The 19,608-nt window shown below is 36.6% G+C and overlaps 2 protein-coding genes across 2 annotated transcripts; both read left to right on the forward strand.

Annotated features, from left to right (window-relative positions):
• Positions 1 to 7,328: 7,328 nt before the first annotated feature.
• Positions 7,329 to 10,282, forward strand: pym1 (PYM homolog 1, exon junction complex associated factor). The gene is made up of 3 exons (XM_060882204.1): positions 7,329 to 7,422; positions 8,446 to 8,539; positions 8,946 to 10,282. Exons 1-3 carry the CDS (start codon positions 7,392 to 7,394, stop codon positions 9,439 to 9,441), a joined length of 621 nt encoding a protein of 206 aa, XP_060738187.1. The 5' UTR covers positions 7,329 to 7,391; the 3' UTR covers positions 9,442 to 10,282.
• A 3,929-nt stretch (positions 10,283 to 14,211) lies between these two features.
• On the forward strand, positions 14,212 to 19,581 carry LOC132853731 (matrix metalloproteinase-19-like). The gene is made up of 9 exons (XM_060881667.1): positions 14,212 to 14,295; positions 14,400 to 14,482; positions 15,203 to 15,333; positions 15,695 to 15,907; positions 16,477 to 16,722; positions 16,859 to 16,942; positions 17,807 to 17,971; positions 18,287 to 18,411; positions 19,342 to 19,581. The coding sequence occupies exons 1-9, from the start codon at positions 14,212 to 14,214 to the stop codon at positions 19,579 to 19,581; spliced, it is 1,371 nt and encodes a 456-aa protein (XP_060737650.1).
• Positions 19,582 to 19,608: the final 27 nt, after the last annotated feature.

Consider the following 19,608-nt stretch of genomic DNA (forward strand, 5'->3'; position numbering starts at 1 on the left):
TTTGAAACACTTTGTAAATCTCACGTTTATTAAATGAACAATGTCTTGAGAAACTGAGTGATATACTAAAGCTAACAAGAGTAGATGATCCTATTGTTCATAATGCGGTTTTACACAGATAGATAGATAGATAGATAGATAGATAGAGTCAAGCCTGAAATTATTCATACCCCTGGCAAATTCTGACTTAAAGTTACTTTTATTCAACCAGCAAGTTTTTTCGTGATTAGAAATGACACAGGCTTTTCCCAGAAGATGATAACACGATGTACAAGAGGCATCATTGTGGAAAAATTATTACTCATCTTTTATTTTCATTTGAACAAAAAGTGGCATGTCCAAAATTATTCATATTGCAAACTGTCACAGTCTATGGGAAAATCCTAAGATCTATGCCATTCCAAACAGTCCAAGCTGTTCTAAAGCATCCTAATTACCCTGATTCATTGGGAACAGCTGTTTTAATCAACTCAACAGGTGAAACAGGACAGTCAGGTTTGTGGAAAGTCATGACTAAGACAAAGGAGCTCACTGAGGACCTGCGGCTGCACATTGTGGCTGCTCACAAGTCAGGAAAGGGCTATAAGACCTTATCTAAATGTTTTGAAGTTCCAGTGCCTACAGTGCAAAGTATTATTAAATCATTCACAGACGTTCCACACTGTGAAAAATTTCAGAGGACATGGTCAGAAGCCAAAAGTGACTCCTGCGCTGGCCAGGAAGATAGTGAGAGAGGTAAAAAAGAATCACCAAGGATCACCACAAAATGCATCCTGATGAATCTGGGCTCTGCTGGTGGCAACATCTCAAGGCAGACAGTCCAACGGACACTGCACACCGCTGGGTTAAACGGACGCAGACCAAGGAGGACACCACTTCTCCAGATAAAGCCTGCTTGGCCTTTGCAAATGCTCATCTGGACAAATAAGTCGACTTTTGGTCTTCTGTTTTATGGTCAGATGAAACAAAAATTTAATTGTTTGGCCACAATGATGTAGCTTTCATTTGGTGTAAAAAAGGAGAAGCCTTCAACCCTAAGAACACCATCTCCACTGTCAAACATAGTGGTGGAAACCTAATGTTTTGGGGTGTGTTTTTCAGCTGGTGGACCAGGGAACCTAATCACAGTAAACGGCACCATGAAAAAGGAGCAATACATCAAAATTCTCAAGGACAACATCAGGCAGTCTGCAGAGAAACTTGGCCTTGGGCACCAGTGGACATTTCAGCACGACAACGACCCAAAGCACACAGCAAAAGTGGTGAAGAAATGGTTAGCAGACAAAAACATTAACGTTTTTCAGTGGCCCAGTCAGAGTCCTGACTTAAATCTGACTGAGAATCTGTGGATGGAGCTAAAGATCAGGGTGATGGCAAGGAGACCCTCCAACCTGAAAGAGTTGGAGCTCATACCTAAAGATGAATGGGCAAAAATGCCAGTGGAGACATACAAAAAGCTGGTCAGCAATTATAGCAAGCGTTTGATTGCTGTAATAGCCAATAAAGGCTTTTCTATTGACTATTGAGAAGGGTATGAATAATTTTGGACATGCCACTTTTTGTTAAAATGTAAATAAAAGATGAGTAATAATTTTTTCCACAATGATGCCTCTTGTACGTCGTCTTATTATCTTCTGGGAAACGCCTGTGTCATTTCTAATCAAGAAAAAACTTGCTGTTTGAATAAAGAATTTGTCAGGGGTATGAATAATTTCGGGCTTGACTGTAGATAGATAGATAGATAGATAGATAGATAGATAGATAGATAGAAAAATTGTGGATTCCACTTTCAAAAACATTCTTGATATAAATAATACGACTATAAAAAAGTAAAAATACTAAAAATACATTAGACAAATAAACAAACTACAAAAAAAATAATGTGGAGTGCACTAACTGTTGGAAACACTTAAATCTTTGTGACGGTTTTTGAACTTCTTTGCAGATTAAATGGTTTCTCTCTCACAAAAGCTTCTAAATCAAGAAAATCAAAATCTTTAGATTCTTTTTAAAGGCTAGAACCATAATTTTCCATAATCCTTAGGGACTTCACAAATCTGTTTCTTTTTAGAACTACAGGTTGTATCAAGTAGTTCAGAGTTTTGGTTCTTTAGCGAAATTAACCTTTAATAATATATGATAATAGATTAAAACTGTAAAGAAATCTTAAATTGTGGAGGAAACTCATCCAAGAAATGCTCCATGCTGATCTGTTTCCAGATGTAGTCTTCCCTGTCTAACATGCATCTGAGCAGAAAGTTAAGCACAAATCTAAATATCTGAGGCACCGTCACTTGTTTCTTGTGCTTTATTTACAAGGAAGCCTGATTTTAGACTAATTGCCTTTTGCAAAATTTCTGTATGAGGGCTGTTTTTCTTTCCTCCTGGAGTCCATGACTAAAGAAACAAACCTGTTCCAAAAGCAGAGCAGCTTTAAGCCTCCCCAGGGGAACGTGCACTCAGATGAATATGAAACGTGTTTCCTTGTTTAAGAAGAATAGTTTTTAGGTTCATTTTCATCAAATTGTTTTGTTGTTTTAATGCTTATACAGTAACTTCTTGATTTCATTTCCTTATAGAGTAGAGACTCATTATCTTCCATTTGATCACTTCTCAAGTGTATGATTATCCCCTTTTGTAATCTCTCCACTGGCTGCATTTTGCAGCAAGGATCAAGGATCAAGGATCAAGGAACAATCTTGTGTTTGTGGCATGAAAAGCCTTTGCAAGAAACCCTGAATGGAGTTCACTGTCCAGGCCAATTGGACACACTTTCCTGCCGGCCATGATTTTTAAATTTAGGGCTGTTGGCATGACTGCTGCTCAAAAGGTAATATCTCAGTACTTCAGTATCTGAACAACCCAGGGGTCATTGCATTCCTACTAGAAGGGCCAAATACATGGGCAATATCTAGGATAAAGTTTAGTTGTGGGTGGCACAGTGGTGTTGCAGGTAGCATTGAATGAACAAACAAATAATATTTTCACTAGTAGTCCACATTGAGAAACGTTGGCCTGTACTGTAAATTAAAAAGGCATCCTAAAAAAATCTTATTGATTCATGTGTTTGTTCCTCTGGGAAGAATCCTTAACATTACATGGTGTCTCTTTGAAAACTAATAAAACCCGGTTAGAAACCTACAAACATCACTTTAGACACTCCCTGAGTGGCTTCTTTTTCTAAGAATGTACAGTAGGCTATTTCTTTTACATTCATTCCTTTTATTCATTTTTAGCAAATGCTTTATGATGGGCAGGGTCATTGGCCTCAATGCGGTGAACAGTTTGTATAGCTTTTTTGTGGGGTAAGAGGAAACTAAAGAACCCAGAGGAAACCCGCACAGACAACACATGAACATAGTGATACTCGAACTGATGACCCGGTTTTATGTTCACTTTCTCTTGATACAACTGCAAATTTGAACCTGTAAAATATGTTGGTTCTTTGGTGTAATTAACAGATAATCATGTTCAAGATTCAATTTCACATACATTTTGCAAAGAATAGTCTTTGTATTGCATTTGCCTTGAAATGGTCCTGTTTTGCTACCATTCTGGCACTCGTACACCATCTTTGTACAGCATGAGCTTCTAGCCTTGCAGGATATAATCGCTTACAATGCTTTTCATGACTGCACCTTCAGCTCTTTGTACTCCACTCTGGATAAGAGTGGCTTGCCAAATGACTAAATGTAAATAACTGCAACTATTCATCTCTGTTCCGTGACCTTCAGCTCTCCGATGGCTCAGCTATACAGGCTGAAATTTAAACAACTACTTCCGAACAAAAGACAAACAGAATTGTCTAAATATATAGCTGAGGATTTTATAGTGCTGACGATAGTCATGGGTATTATGTTAATTTTAGGTTATGTTAGGTTATGTTTTTAAAATCCATTAGGAACAACAAGGAAAAACACTCCAACACCCTCAACTTGTTTGATTTACATCATAAGCTTGAACTGGTGTGTGTTAGCACAAACTGCAGTCAATAACCCATGCAAGCCCAATTTCTGCTGAGTTGTAAAAAAAAAATTGCAGCATGGATTTTTTGTTCTTTATTTTTAACAGCAGCAGTATGTCACGGTTTTAACGGTAAAACATTTCAGGCTTGATATCTCTAAATTCTTACTTACGATCTCAAAAAGCTTACAGAAGACAAAAGGGCTATGTAAAAAATAATATATAATATAATATAATATTATATAATATTATATTATATTATATTATATTATATTATATTATATTATATTATATTATATTATATGGGGGCACGGTGGCTTAGTGGTTAGCACGTTCGCCTCACACCTCCAGGGTTGGGGGTTCGATTCCCACCTCCGCCTTGTGTGTGTGGAGTTTGCATGTTCTCCCCGTGCCTCGGGGGTTTCCTCTGGGTACTCCAGTTTCCTCCCCTGGTCCAAAGACATGCATGGTAGGTTGATTGGCATCTCTGGAAAATTGTCCGTAGTGTGTGATTGCGTGAGTGAATGAGAGAGTGTGTGTGCCCTACGATGGGTTGGCACTCCGTCCAGGGTGTATACTGCCTTGATGCCCGATGACGCCTGAGGCACAGGCTCCCCATGACCCGAGGTAGTTCGGATAAGCGGTAGAGAATGAATGAATAATATAATATAATATAATATAATATAATATAATATAATATAATATAAAAATAATATATATCTAGTGCATAGCTATTTAGAAGCATAACCTGCTTTGCAGGTATTGTAACTAGCATGCTAACTTTAGAGCAAACACAGATAGCTGTTCAAATAATGTATAATTTGGGGAATTCATATTAGCTATAAGATGCTTTTTAAATGGGAAGCTTCCACTAAACACTTAAACAATTTAACAATTAAAATGCAGCAGTTAAATATTTCAAATTTTTTTATCACTCTTCAAAAAATTCAGTCGGGTTTTGCATTAAAGGAAACTTCTCACACAATAGTCTGCAGAAATAGTCTGTAATCTACAACATGACAGAGATGAATCATTATGTTACCCTGTTTTTACTTATTAGGAAAGACTAAAAAAAGGCTGGGAGTTAAACAGGAGGCCAGACCACACACATAGATAAGATATATAGTTATTAAACTTTAATAACAGACACATTTGCTTCTCCTATTTTAAAAACCATCAACCGATAGTGATTCCTACTCTTATTAAACAACCTGCTATTCCTGTTTATAATAAACTTTTTATATACACCATCCAGCAAACATATCCTCTTCAGGTCACAACATTACTATAATTGTTTCTGTGACTGCAAGCTGGACCCAATGATCAATCTTGATCTCAAAACTGGGATCAAACATCAGGGGCTACCGCATATGAACAAATTATGAAACATTATTTAACAATATTTGTCAGTTAAAGATTTTCATATAATCTATTTCAATATAATACAGTAAAAGTGAATTGAAATGTCAAATAACATAATCTTGCAATAATAACAAGAAAACAAGTTTTAGATTAGATTGGATTAAAGATTGTTTACCAGAGTACAAGTACAAAGCAAGCATTTTGAAATGGCAGTCCAACATAGACTCCATTCTTAAAAAGGCCCAGCAGAGGATGTACTTTCTACACCAATTAAGGAAGTACGGTCTGCCACAGGAGCTGTTGATGCTGTTCTACACTGCAGTCATTGAATCTGTCCTGTGCACATCCATCACCATCTGGTTTGGAGCAGCAACAAAACAGGACAGGAACAGACTGCAACACACTGTTAAAACAGCAGAAAAAATAATTGGTGCTCCCCTGCCCACTCCCCAGGACTTGTACAACACAAGAACCAGAAACCAGGCAGGAAAAATCACTATTGACCCTTCGCACCCTGGACACAACCTCTTTCAGCTCCTCCCTTCTGGCAGGCGCTATGTTTACCAAAACTGCCAGACACAGGAACACTGGTTTCTTACCCCAGGCACCAGGCAATCATCCTGATTAACAACTCACCATAATTATATTCCCTGTTTCATATCTATAAGTACTGCGATATCAGAACTGTCAGTCATCACATCATCCGTATACCTTACACACTCAGGGCTGTCAAGTGTCACACATTGAGTTGAGCGTGACAGTCCCGCATTTCGGTCTTTTGTCACGCTCTCCCACCACACATCGTATTTCTCACGCAGAGAAACTTACTATTTATCATATATTTAATAAGCCGCAGCGCCCAAAATGTATCAGACCGCACCGCTGTCTCTATGGAACCGGGCAGGAATCAAGCGCGTCTCCCTTGGAGTTCTTAGTCGAGCCTGACACTTATCAGCCAATCAAAAAAAGAGGCTACACAACAGCCAATCAGAAAATAGCACTATTGTATATGGGTAAGATTTAATGCAACAACCAATGAAAAAAAAAACATTCATTAGAGAGGGTATTGTCATGGTCGGTTTGAACAACACGAAACAGCTTGTCTCTGGACGGGACATTGTCCTCAATCATGACCCTAAAAATGGCTGGGCTTCAGCCGCACTGTTTTAAATGAGAGCAACATTACAAATGATAAAGGAGTCCAAAAAGGCAACAAACACTTACAATAAACAACACCAGTCATGATCTCTCTCTCTCTCTCTCTCTCTCTCTCTCTCTCTTTCTCTCTCTCTCTCTTACACACACACACACACACACAAATAAATGGAAATTGAACAAATACTTTGTAGTTGGTTAAAATGTGGTCAGTGATCCTGGTGAAAGTTTTTTTATTTATTTATTTATTTATTTATTATTTTTTTTGGGGGGGGGGGGGGGGGGTACTCTTGCCTGTCTTAAGAGCCCTGCACACTGCTGCTGTATATTGTACAAAAGTTCTAAAGTGAACTCTTTATCGTACCTGACGCACAATATTGTTATTTGCACTATCATGCACTTCTCACACTTTATGTACTGATCTGTCATATATTCTGTATTCCTATTTAATACTTATACTGTCTATATTGTCTCACATTGTCTGTATTGTCTTGTATAGTCTGTTTTTGTCTTATATAGTTATATACAGCTGTATAGTGTTATTTATATCTGCACTTGTGAGAGTCACCAACAGCTGGAACCAAATTCCTTGTGTGTGTGTGTTAACACACTTGGCCAATAAACCTGATTCTGTTTTATTAAGAAAGTCAGAATAATAGGTCACTAGTTTGAGTCATGATTTTAACATAATTCAACATTTATGATTTTTTTCATATAATAGATCACGGCAGAACCATCACATATTGCCATGTGTATATAAAAGGTTTTCACATATTTAAATAAATAATTAAAAAAATGTAAAATAATAATAATAATAATAATTTAAAAAAAAAAACGCACATCTATCGCTCTTTTGAAATTGTCACGAAGACAGCTTCCGCAACGTGACCGGAAGTGCTACATCTGTTAAGATGGCGACTCCCTATGTAACAGATGAGTCTGGTGAGCTCTATGATTTTGTTGTCATTGTTAAAATCATTATAGTAGCCCTCTTTGAGAATATAGTAGACTTGTTTACGCAGAACATGTAAAAGCATTGGATTTGAGGAGTATTCGCTGTAAAAAATAATGAACCGTGAATCCCTGCAGAAAGTCGGTTAGCGGTTTAGCATTAGCGCTTAGCCTGCTGTCAGGTCTGAATGAACCTCCTGCCTTAAGTCCCGAAATAGCACCGAGTCGCATCGTACACGTCATTGTGTAACGGACTGTGTCAATTACACATGTTTACATTTAACAGATACTGGTTATTTCACTGGATTCATAAGTGGTCATGGTTTATCCCCTTATGCTAAGCTAATAAGCTAAGCTCACTGTCTACAACGAATCGGTGGTTACCGGTAGTGCTGTTGTAGTGACACACACAATCACACACACACAACGAAACGTAGCGATTTTCCCCTTGTGTCCATGACATAAAAATAAATAAGTATATTGTGCATAAACCGAAATTTAGCTCTGACCAGGTGAGAAATGCACAAATTCCAGAATTCAGATTCAAGTAGTAGCTTAATTGGAAAAAAGTGGCTTCACGTTGCTAAAGCCTTCAGTTGAAGACATAAACATGAGCACACTGCTGTTTAAAAGTAGCAATAAGAAAGAAAAAGAATAAGTAAACAATTATTTGTTTTATTGCTTAAATGTGTAAAAAGCATAAAAAGGATTTTTATGTTCACAGTGTTGATGTTCTTGACAAAATACAGTGCAGTGCAGCACAGGAACTGGTGTATAACGTCAAATGTTACTAACACACACAGTCAGATTGTTTTGTGTCTTGTTTATATAAAGATTTGTCCACTCCTGACTAGAGTGTAATATACCACACGATGTTTGGTCTATTTTGAGATGCACAAGACAAATAACAGAATATTTGCATTGCAAACTCGCAATGCGCAAAAATAAAAAACACTCCATAATCATTAACAAACTCACAGCGTTGACGTTGCTGTTGTTTACATGTTTTTGCAGGAAAGTATATTGCCGCTACCCAGCGTCCAGATGGGACATGGAGGAAACCTCGGCGAGTGAAGGACGGATATGTTCCTCAGGAAGAGGTGCCTGTGTAAGTGTCATGCATTTCTAGTTGCACACTGAACCTTACTGAACTATCATGTTGTCTTGTAAATCAGTATTGAAATCATTTTATTGCATGACAAATTCTTAAATCTGATTGGTCAGGTGATCGTTTTTGTGTAACAGCATCTCTGACATTGCCAACTGTGCTTAAAATCACAGTTTTATATTTTCAACCAAAATGTACTGAAGTGAAGTGACATTAAATATAAAAAGAAACAGATAAAAAAAAAAAAAACATGGCCTGTAGATGCAAATAAAATTGTTAGTGTTTAACAGGGAAAAAAGCATTTCAAAGTGTGCTGTTACTGATAAATAATCAACTTATCATTTACTACAAAAATCAGCTGAATGATTATTTACTTTTCTTTCTTTTCTCGTCTCTCTTTGCTCAGCTACGAGAATAAATACGTGAAATTTTTTAAGAGCAAACCGGATCTGCCTCCCGGAATGAATCCAGAGGATGCAGCTGCAGCCAAACAACAGCAGCAGGCAGCAGTGAAAACAGAACGAGAGAGCGAGTCAGTTGGCCTGTCCAAAGCAGCCAAACGCAACATGAAACGCAAAGAGAAACGCAAGCAGCAGCAGGTGCAGGGCCACCCTGAAGTGAACAAGGAGGTGGAGACAGTAACAAAAGAGCTGGAGAAGGTTGCAGTTGTAGCTGAAGAGCAGAACAGCACAAGCGCAAGCGCTTCTACAGAGCTGTCCACCGCTAACACGGACAAAGCCAAGAAGATCAAGAACGTGAGGAAGAAGCTGCGTCAAGTGGAGGAGCTGCAGCAGAAAGTAGACTCGGGGGAGCTGCGAAACCCTTCCAAGGATCAGTTGGAAAAATTAGGACGGGCTCAAGCCTTACGTGAAGAGCTGAGGCAGCTGGAGGCGGATTCGTAAAGCATGATGGTGTATTACAAGCAGAGGGGCCCATGGTGTAGTGTTTTCTTTCTGTATATATATATATATTTTATTTTATTTTTTTTCAGAATTTAGAATAGACCTTCATTTATTCCAGTTGGTGAATTTCCAGTTTTGTGAAGCTCCATCCCACAGCCTTGTTCCTTTCACTTCTGCCAATCTGTGATACAGGGATATCTAAAACAGGTTTATTTTTAAACATAATTGTGCAGTTAGTGCTCCTCACTCCTACCCATAAAACCATTACCACTAATCATTTTTTTGTGTAAAGCTTAGTTATAAATGACATTTATGCATTCATGTGTGACATTTATGCATTCATGAATTTTGCCAAAATAGACTTGGGAATAGATTAGAGGAGTGAGGAAGCCTTCGTTTTACTCAGTGGGAATTGCGCCTCTGTTTCCTTGTGATGGATCCGTCACGGCGGGATTTCCTTCGTGACACTGTGCGTTGTTGACACTACCTTTTTCTTCATAACACAGACTGAAATGGAAGAACGAACTGAACACCAAGCCACTCTGAGGACACAGTGCTAGGACTTGAATGGCTGCAGTATTTGTTCCTAATTTTAACATTTGTGACTTCAATAACGATCTTAAACAATGTAAAGCATGTTGTACCTCCACAGGTTACTTCTAAAACTTGTATGGATTGGCCATCTTTGGACTGATTAAGAAAGACAGTATTTCAAAAGTCAGCCATGTCATTTCTTTCTTTCAGAAGGCCTTTTTATTATATGTATGATCTTTTTTTATAGTAGTAGTTGTCAAATATTAAGCAGTGTTGTTGTATTACATTAAAGTATGAAAGACGTTCAGTTTGTTTCAGATAAATGAGTTTGAATCTTCTACCACACAATACTCATCTGAACCCATTGCCAATAGTGTATCACAGGATATCTTTATAAGAGGATGATATGTATTCAGGGTGGACCTGAAGTCTATCCCGAAAATACATGTTGGGGTGTGTGTACACACACACCTAAAGAGAATGCAGAGACACCAGTTCATGTACCAACTTGTTTTGATGAAAACTTGGAAGAAACCAATACAGACACAATAAGAGCAAGTGAAAATTCTCAAAGAATAAAAGCCTGTATTTTTTCACATATACTGTACATCACAGCACAGTGAAATTCTTTCTTCACATTTCAAAACTTGGGGTTGGGGTCAGAGCGTAGGGTCAGCCATGATAAAGCCCTCATAGAGAGCACAGAGGGTTAAGGACCTTGCTCAAGGGCCCAACAGTGGCAGCTTGGCAGTGCTGGGGCTTGAACCCTGTCCTCTGATCAACAACCCAGAGCCTTGAGCCACCAGTGACAAAAGAAACCGGTGAACCTGGAAATATCTACACATACAGCGCAAAGTGGTATCTCAGTGCTTAAGATGTTGGACTACTGATCAAGAGCTTTAACCACCAACTGCTCACAATAAACATAAATCATACAGGGTTCCTGCCAAATGCCCTAAATATAAACGAACATGGAAGATCATGAAGCCGCAACCTGGGCTCAGGACTGAACTTTACACCATGGTGGTGTGATACAGAAACTCTACTCAATTCACCACCATGTCATGCAAGAACAACTATTAGCTCATGCATCATGTAAAATGTGCATATACACAGATTTCTTTTATTTGGTTGAGTAATTTTTTTGTACTGTTCCAGCTGTATAAGATTGAAATGACAATTAAGCCACTTGACTTAACCTGTCGATTTCCACAAATTGTTAATATAAAATCTTATAATAAAAACTTGCAGCATTTGGCAGAAACACATTTTATACAACTGAGCAACTGAGGGTTAAGTACTGACAGCTTGGTGGACCTGGGATTCAAACTCACAACCTTCCAATTGGTAATCTAAATTCTCAACCACTAGGCTACCACATCCACCACATGTTTTGAACCCATTACCCTTCCAAAGTACACTTGAAGACCCCAAAAGATGCTGGTCACACTGTGAAAGACTAGTGAACTTGTTTTCAGCATATTTGTCTTTAAATATGACTGATATATAGTTTAATATTCTTGAATGTTGCTTCTGCTCTGGGAAACTTTAAAGCAGAGAGGGTTGATGAGATGCTGTAAATACTCGGTTGTCATGGTCCTAGCATGCCCTCACATCTGCTTCAAAGCTCTCTGAAGTTTTAATAGGTAACACACAGGAAAAAATGACACATTGCTTACAGGGGAAATTTACTTCACATCACATTAATCACTTCAAAAAAGTTTTTATTCCTTTTTATAGCACAAAATAAAGGGTTGAGAATTTGGTTATCAGGTGAATCTACAACAAAAATGAGGCAATTTAAATGTAACCAGAGACGGAACCAGGATTTCTGAACCCATTGTGGTTTCCTGTAGTGATGCCATTTAATTCAAGATGTTGTCAGGGCCATTCAGCCATTTAAGGATTTTCACTCAGCACATCAAACAAACAGCTGGATTTTATTCAGACACATAGACTAATGATTACCATAAAAACAGCTGTCTGTGAGGACATTCTAACACTTCCCTGAGCTATCTAAAATAAATAAGAAATCCATTAAATTGTGTAGACGTTTTTCATGAATACAGTTTGAACACCAATACTCTTTTACACCTTTTTAAATAATAATTTATTAATTACAAACATTTTTGTTGCTATGTATGTTTGCTTGGATTTTTTTTTAATTGTTTTTATTTTAATTTCTTTTTTGAATTTTTTTTTTATAGTTTTTTTAATGTATTGGGTGTGGTGTCTGGATGCAATTTAGAGTATTTCTATGGCTATTTCTACATTTGTCAGTCTATTTCTATGAGATTTATATAATACAAATATATAAATCTGTCAATGATTGGATAAGGTTTAGATTTCTTTCATTTTTTTTATTTTTTATTCAGTGGTCTGTTTAAAATAGAAAAATACAGAACAAAAGGCTAGACACCGCATTACAATGTAAGGAGGAAATAAATAGGTGTACAGATGACAGCACATGAACATCTGCAAAAATCACAATAGGACTTCAATAAAGTTTAACAAAGCATTTATATAGAGCTATGTAACAGGCAAATTAAATAAACGATAGAGCCAACAACAGAATCAATTGCTATATAAAATCTCTATTTGTCACTATCCAAATTGTTCTATGGTTTTATTTTCTAATTACGTAAGCTGCATGAAACAATTCTCTATGTGTCCCCAAACTGAACCACAAGGGGTGGAACATAAACTGTCACAAATCATGTAGTAAACAGAACAGAATGTTCCAGTGGCTCAATTACGTCTGCCAATAAAATAATGATGTAGGAATGACAGCAGAGACTAGAAACTTTATAAACAAGCAATAATTTATATTAAAAAAGCCATTGCTGCATGTAATTGCTGAATATTATATAAATAGTTCAGTTTAACACTCAATTCTGATTAGTCAGGAGCTGTTGATTTATTGTCCATAACAATGTTTATAACAATGTGGTTAAGGTGTTGTTCTGTTAATTGGAAGGTTGTAAGTTCAAATCCCACGGCTACCAATCTGCCAATGCTGGGCCCCTAAGCAAGGCTGTAAACCCTTAATTACTCGGCAGTTTAAGTAAGATAAACGTAAGTCGCATCGGAAAAGGCGTCTGCCAAATGCCATAAATGTAAATATTCATAAGCTAATTTTCATAAATTATAGTTTCTATAGTAACTTACATAAGGACCTGTAAGTTTGATCTTTCATTACAAACAAAAAAATTGGTTAGGTAAAGCTGTAAATTTGGACCCAGGAAAAAGAGCTATGTAAGTGATAACTGGGACTAAATTATTTTATGAACGTTCCACATTACTAAATAGAATATATTTAATAAAAAAATCATAATAATTAAAAATATTCTGTGGAATAAACCTGAAAAATAATCAGTAATGTAGTGGTGTTATTTATTGATTTATTTATTCTCAGATTTCTACTCAATTTAACAAAAAAATAATTTTACTGCAAATAATCAGATTTAGCTGGTTAATACAAATTCCTGTGAAATTAACCAAATTGTGTGAAAGTAAATAAAATCAAAAGAATAATAAATCTAAAATCCTGCAGAATTAAACAAACAAAAACTGAATAATTACCTTTACTTTTTATTATTCAAAAATATACAGTACATGGCATGGTATGATTTATAGATTTAATAAAATATTCAAAAACCTATAATAAATTATATGTTCAAGACTCAATAAACTCAATAAACCACAGGTTGTCACAAATGATTGCATTGTTTAATAAACTAACTTTAAATATCCAGACATATAGAAAAAGTCTTAAATGAAGTCAGTGTAACTGAAGCACTACAATAGCTAATGGTCATTTTGGTTAGTAGGGAAATTTGAATGCAATTTCTTACAGGTTTTTTGAAAATGTAATTTAACCTTGCCTTTGGTCATGGACTTGCGGTGGCATGGAGTTCTCTAGAAATTTAACAAGTCGGATTTGACTGCCCACAACGCCTTCCTTGTCAAAGGGTATAAATTCGAACATACTCCCTGGAAAGCTGCAGAGCTTAAGCAAAGCACTCCAGGATTTAGGCCCTTCGAAAAATCCGCACAAACAAGGATAACAGCAGTCAAACAGCTTATGGTAATAGAATTTGATGCACAAGTATTTTATTAAACTGCACTTCCTTTTTTTTTAGCTCATTTGCATGGTGGGATAATAGTGTGACACTGAAGACGAGTGACAGCTGTGAAGGTTTTCTTTTAAATATGTGGAGCTGCCATGTGCTGAAGATGGGAAACGCCGTAATGTTCCTGATGCTGATCGGGATGCCACTTTTTACAACGTCGCATCAAACAGAACTGGAGCAGGCTATAGTAAGACCAAATGCCAACATGCCAACTACATCTTTCAGGTTGTATTTATTTTGTGTCAGAAATAATAGAATTGTAATCTGTAATTTATGAAATCTGCTCTTCAGAGATATTTAAAGCGATATGGCTATCTGTCTACATCTCTGCAAGAGCAAGAACCACAGCTGGAAAAAATAACTGAAGCACTGGGGTAACACACACACACACACACACACACACATTCTCATGTTTCCAAGTTTTAAATGCTTCACGTTTTAAATGAACACATGAGTTATTATGAGATTATCAAGAGTTTAACATCAATAGGTCTCATAATCCTTTTCATTCCATCAATCTATTTTATGTGCCACTTTCTCACAGATCTGGTCCCAATTTTCTGAGCCGACTGTAAAGTTTCACAAAACAAAGTCTTGTCTGAAGTGTTCACTGAGATGTTTGTGTCGCCTTTTAAATACGGTTCCAACTTCATTGGCTCAAGTTTTGTCTCATTATGTGAAAAAAATATAGATTAAATTCCAGCTATAAATTTAATCAGAGAAACTTTTTTTTGTAATGTATACAACTGCACACTTTATTAGTGTGGTTAGTCTGGAGCTAGATTAACATTTTAGAATAGAATACTTTATTTTGTTATACATTAGAGCACAGTGAATGTCTTTCTTTACATATCTCAACTTTCCAGTTTGGGATCAGAACAAAGGGTCAGCCATGACACAGTGCCCCTGCAGCAGGGAGGGTTAAGGGCCTTGCTCAAGGGCCCAACAGTGGCAGCTTTTCAGCACTGGGGGCTTGAACCTCAGTACTCCTGTTAACAACCCATAGCCTTAACTGTTGATCCACCACTGCCCTATAATGCCCATTAAACTATATGAGTTTTAGTTTCTCTGGTTTTCCTTCCTGTGTTTACTAGAATATTCCAGAAAGTGACAGCCCTACCAATCACAGGCAGGCTGGACAATGCTACGCTAGCCATAATGAAAAAGCCGCGCTGTGGCCTTCAGGATCCCTTTAACAGCAGAACTCTTAAATATCGTATCCTGGGTGAGTTAAGTGGATTTTATAACTCTGAACCTGATATAAACTAATGCAGGTGTCCAGTTTTAGATATTAAGGGCCAGCATGTGTGTGCAGATTCATTCCATCCGAGCAGAAGCCACACCAGAGTCTAATAAAAGCCAAGATCAGCATTAACCAGGTGAAATCTGGTGTTTCTCCTGTTTGTTTGGAGTGAAAACCAGCACCCACATCAGCCATTTAAGGATAAGATTAGGCACCAGTTCAGGACAATTCATGTTCAGGATTATCTGGAAATGATCAGATTTTTTGTTATAAATAACATCATTTGTAAAAATCCCCAGCTGTGAAAATGTAAGTGAAAGGTTTTTACTTTGTGTTGTAACAGGTTTCTGGCGTAAGAAGAAGCTGACTTATCGTGTCTTTGACTATGCTCAGGGTCTGGGAATGGCTCAAACACTGACAGCTATAAAGGCAGCGTTCAAGTACTGGAGTGACGTCACACCTCTCCAGTTTTACGAGGTCACTACAGGAAACGCTGACATCAAAATGTCCTTTCACAAAAGGGACAGTGTCTGCCCAGTGCCATTTGATGGACCAGGTGTGTCAGAGAGAAATGGAGAAAATGCACCTTTATGGGACTGATTGATGCAGAGACTCAATCATTATAGTGTTGGATGGTTATTATTGCTTTTATTTACAGTGTTTTGATCCTTAATGTTAATTTTTTGAAAGTGACTGGTCAAAAGGTGATTCATTTTCTAACAGCAGTTCTGCTTTAATTTTTATTGCGTTTTATATTAATGCACTCATTCTAATGCATTATTGTTTTCATAGTAACTGCTAACTGATAGGAAGTAGTTTGGTGGATGATAAGAAGTTATTTTTCATAAAGTTATTTTTCATAAAAAAAAATAAAAAAAATGTTGAATTTTTGATGCAGTATTTTTTCTTCTTTGAACGCTAAAAAAAATCTGAATTCCTCTCTTGGCAGTAATTTGAATAATTTTTTATATACACTATTAATTATTTTTTTAAAAACTGCCAGTATACAATACAATATATCAGTATACTATGCAGTATGTACTATGTAAGTGTTTTTTCTTTGGATAAATTGGCTGACTGATCTTCATTACAGTGTAAGACAAACATCTTGTCTTGTTCCTGCAGGAGATGTTCTGGCTCACGCTGAAGGTCCAGAATCCGGCATTGTGCACTTTGATGCAGAGGAGTTGTGGACTGAGAGGCAAAACTATGGAGCAAATCTGAGAATTGTAGCAGCCCATGAGATCGGCCACGCTCTCGGTTTAGACCATTCGCAGTATTCCAGTGCTCTCATGGGCCCTGTGTACACTGGTTACCGTGACAACTTTCAGCTCCATCCAGATGATATCCGTGGAATCCAGGCACTGTATGGTGAGAACATGGTCCGGCTTTAATCCCACATGTTGCTGAAATCTTCAAAGCACTAATTCTTCTAATGGAGGATTAGGAATCTGATTTTTATCTGAAGTTTTCTCAAAGCCCCAACAGGTTTTCCTTTCTGTTAAAGGTAAACCAGAGGAACAACCTCCAGTATCCTCAGACTCACCTCCACCTGATCCCTGCACTGACTCACTGGATGCTATAATGCTTGGTAAAGACATTTTTTTTGCTTGAAATCAGTGTGTTTTAACTTTTTCACCATATTCAAAAGATTTTATTGTACAGATACATTAGTAATGATGCTAAACTTGAAACTTTAAGACCCTTTTGTTTTATAAACACATTACCCTTGCTGGCTCATCAAGTAAGGAATAAAATACTTGTGATCTTACAGGAAAAAGGTTTTATGTGAAAGTACTGCTATCATCCTAAAGTTGGTTATTTGGTTATATCATGTCCAAAAGTGTTTAAGTCCACTTATACCACAGGAACATACCAACAAGTAACATTAGAATTTATTAATGAAGGACACGTCATTATGTTTATTGTTTTTTTGATGTTGTGGAATACACACGAAACACTTTAGTTCCTGTTATGACTTTCATTAGAGCAGCTAAAACCCACTGTTCCTTCTCAGTCTCTCTTTCTTCTCTCTGTTGAAGATAAGACAAAAACACCACAGGGTGTCATATTGCCATGAAAAAGGAAAGTACAAAGTCCTTTATTAAAGACTTTTCTGAGATGGAAAACATGCTATTAGAAACTTCTTCCATAAATGAAAGAAAATGAAAGAAATGTCTCATAGCATGAACTTCACCATATCAAGGATTATACTTTCTGTTTGTTAAATAATACAACTTTTTTATTATTATTATTATTATTATTATTATTATTATTATTATTATTTATTTATTTATTTATGTATTTATTTATTTATTTATTTTTTTTTTTTTTATTGTTTTAACCACATAAGTCCCTGTGAATGATGTTACTATATAAACAATATCATATTAGAGTGTGCACATTAAGCTAAGCTGGTGATTTGGGATGTAAGTCAAAAGTTTCTTCTGTTTAGGGCCGTTCCACAAGACGTTTGCATTCAGTGGAGAGTATGTATGGACGATATCTGATGATGGCTATAACACACCGATACGGATTAACATCCTGTGGAAGGAACTGCCTGGTTATATAAATGCTGCTGTGCATTCGCAAAGGACCAACAAGTCTTACTTTCTTAAAGGTAAAGCATCGCCTTTCACCCTCAGCTTTGATTTGGACTGCTTGGCTGTTTTGACCGGCATTCATTTGATTAAAGTCCTTAAAAGGTGACTTGATTAAAAATGCATATCTTTGGCCAGCAAAGCAAATTCAGATACTCATCAGTCACCTTCATATCCGAGTGAAGGATTTAGACTCATCTTGTTAGTCAGAAAATCACATAGTATTACTTTATAGCAAAAAATATCTCCAAAAAAATACATTAAACATTTCCTTTATCTGCTTTTAATTGTGATTGTTTAATCTTACATGAGTACACGTCATCCCTTTCTTCCAGGTGATAAAGTCTGGAGGTATTCTGGCTTTAAGTTGGACCATGGTTATCCCCAGCTGCTTGCTATCCCACCAAACATCGACGCCGCTTTTTACTTTCAAACAAATAAAAAACTCATTTTTATTAAGGTAAAGCACCCACAGCATGCACTTAATCTAAAAAAGATAAAGATGGCTTGTTCAGTATTTATTAACTGACCCAGACCACTCACTTTACTTTTTATAGCACATTACATATCTGTGTATATATGAATATAAGAATTCTGGAAACATGCATTCAATCGGCCCCTCAATCGGTCCCAATTCTACAGCTTTTTAAAAATAAAAATACAAAAGTTTTTGTGCTTTTTTTAGGAAACTACTTTAACTATAACTACTTTTAAACTTTAACATCATCACAACACATTCATCCAAATCCCTCATCGACTCACATGTGTCCAACATGTGTACAGCATCATAGGAAGTACTACAGAAAGGACAACTGTGTCTTCACTGCTAAGGAGTTTAAAAGAAGAATCTTTCATTTCTTTCATTTTCATTTTCATTTTAACTTTCATTTTAACTAGAAATGAAAGAGTCTTCTTTCATGAAAGAGAATCTTTCATTTCTTTCATTTTCATTTTCATTTTAACTTTCATTTTAACTAGAAATGAAAGATTCTTCTTTTAAACTCCTTAGCAGTGAAGACACAGTTGTCCTTTCTGTAGTACTTCCTATGATGCTGTACACATGTTGGACACATGTGAGTCGATGAGGGATTTGGATGAATGTGTGTTGTGATGATGTTACACAATGCAGAAACTACAATAATTTAGTAAAATTCAAATTGAAATAAAAAATTGTAACTTTTTAGAAACATTTTTTAGAGTTCATCTCTGCTATTGGAGACTCAATATCCACAATATGTTTCTGGAAGTACATAATAATTACTACGTAATAAATAGGATGTTAAAGGATTTCTCAAATACTTCAAACATTTAAAAAGGCCTCTTAGGATTTCAATTTACATATAAATAGCTCATTGATTGATTCATTAAGTGTATGTTGTTGGTCTTTCAGGGTTTCGAATACTGGCAGTGGGATGAACTGGGTTCCCCTGATGAACTGAAACAATTTCCTAAACCCCTCTCCCATCTCATCTCTGGGTTACCATCCAATCCAGACGCAGCATTCACCTGGACTAATGGTCATGTTTACATTTTTCAAGGAGACCAGTACTGGCGCATAAGCCCCAGACGCTTCATCGAGAAAGGTTACCCGCTAAACATGAGAGAGCGCTGGATGCAGTGTGGAAATTAACACAAACACAACAGTAATGATTTAATC

This window comes from Tachysurus vachellii, chromosome 11, assembly GCF_030014155.1.
Source record: "Tachysurus vachellii isolate PV-2020 chromosome 11, HZAU_Pvac_v1, whole genome shotgun sequence".
Lineage (NCBI taxonomy): Eukaryota > Metazoa > Chordata > Actinopteri > Siluriformes > Bagridae > Tachysurus > Tachysurus vachellii.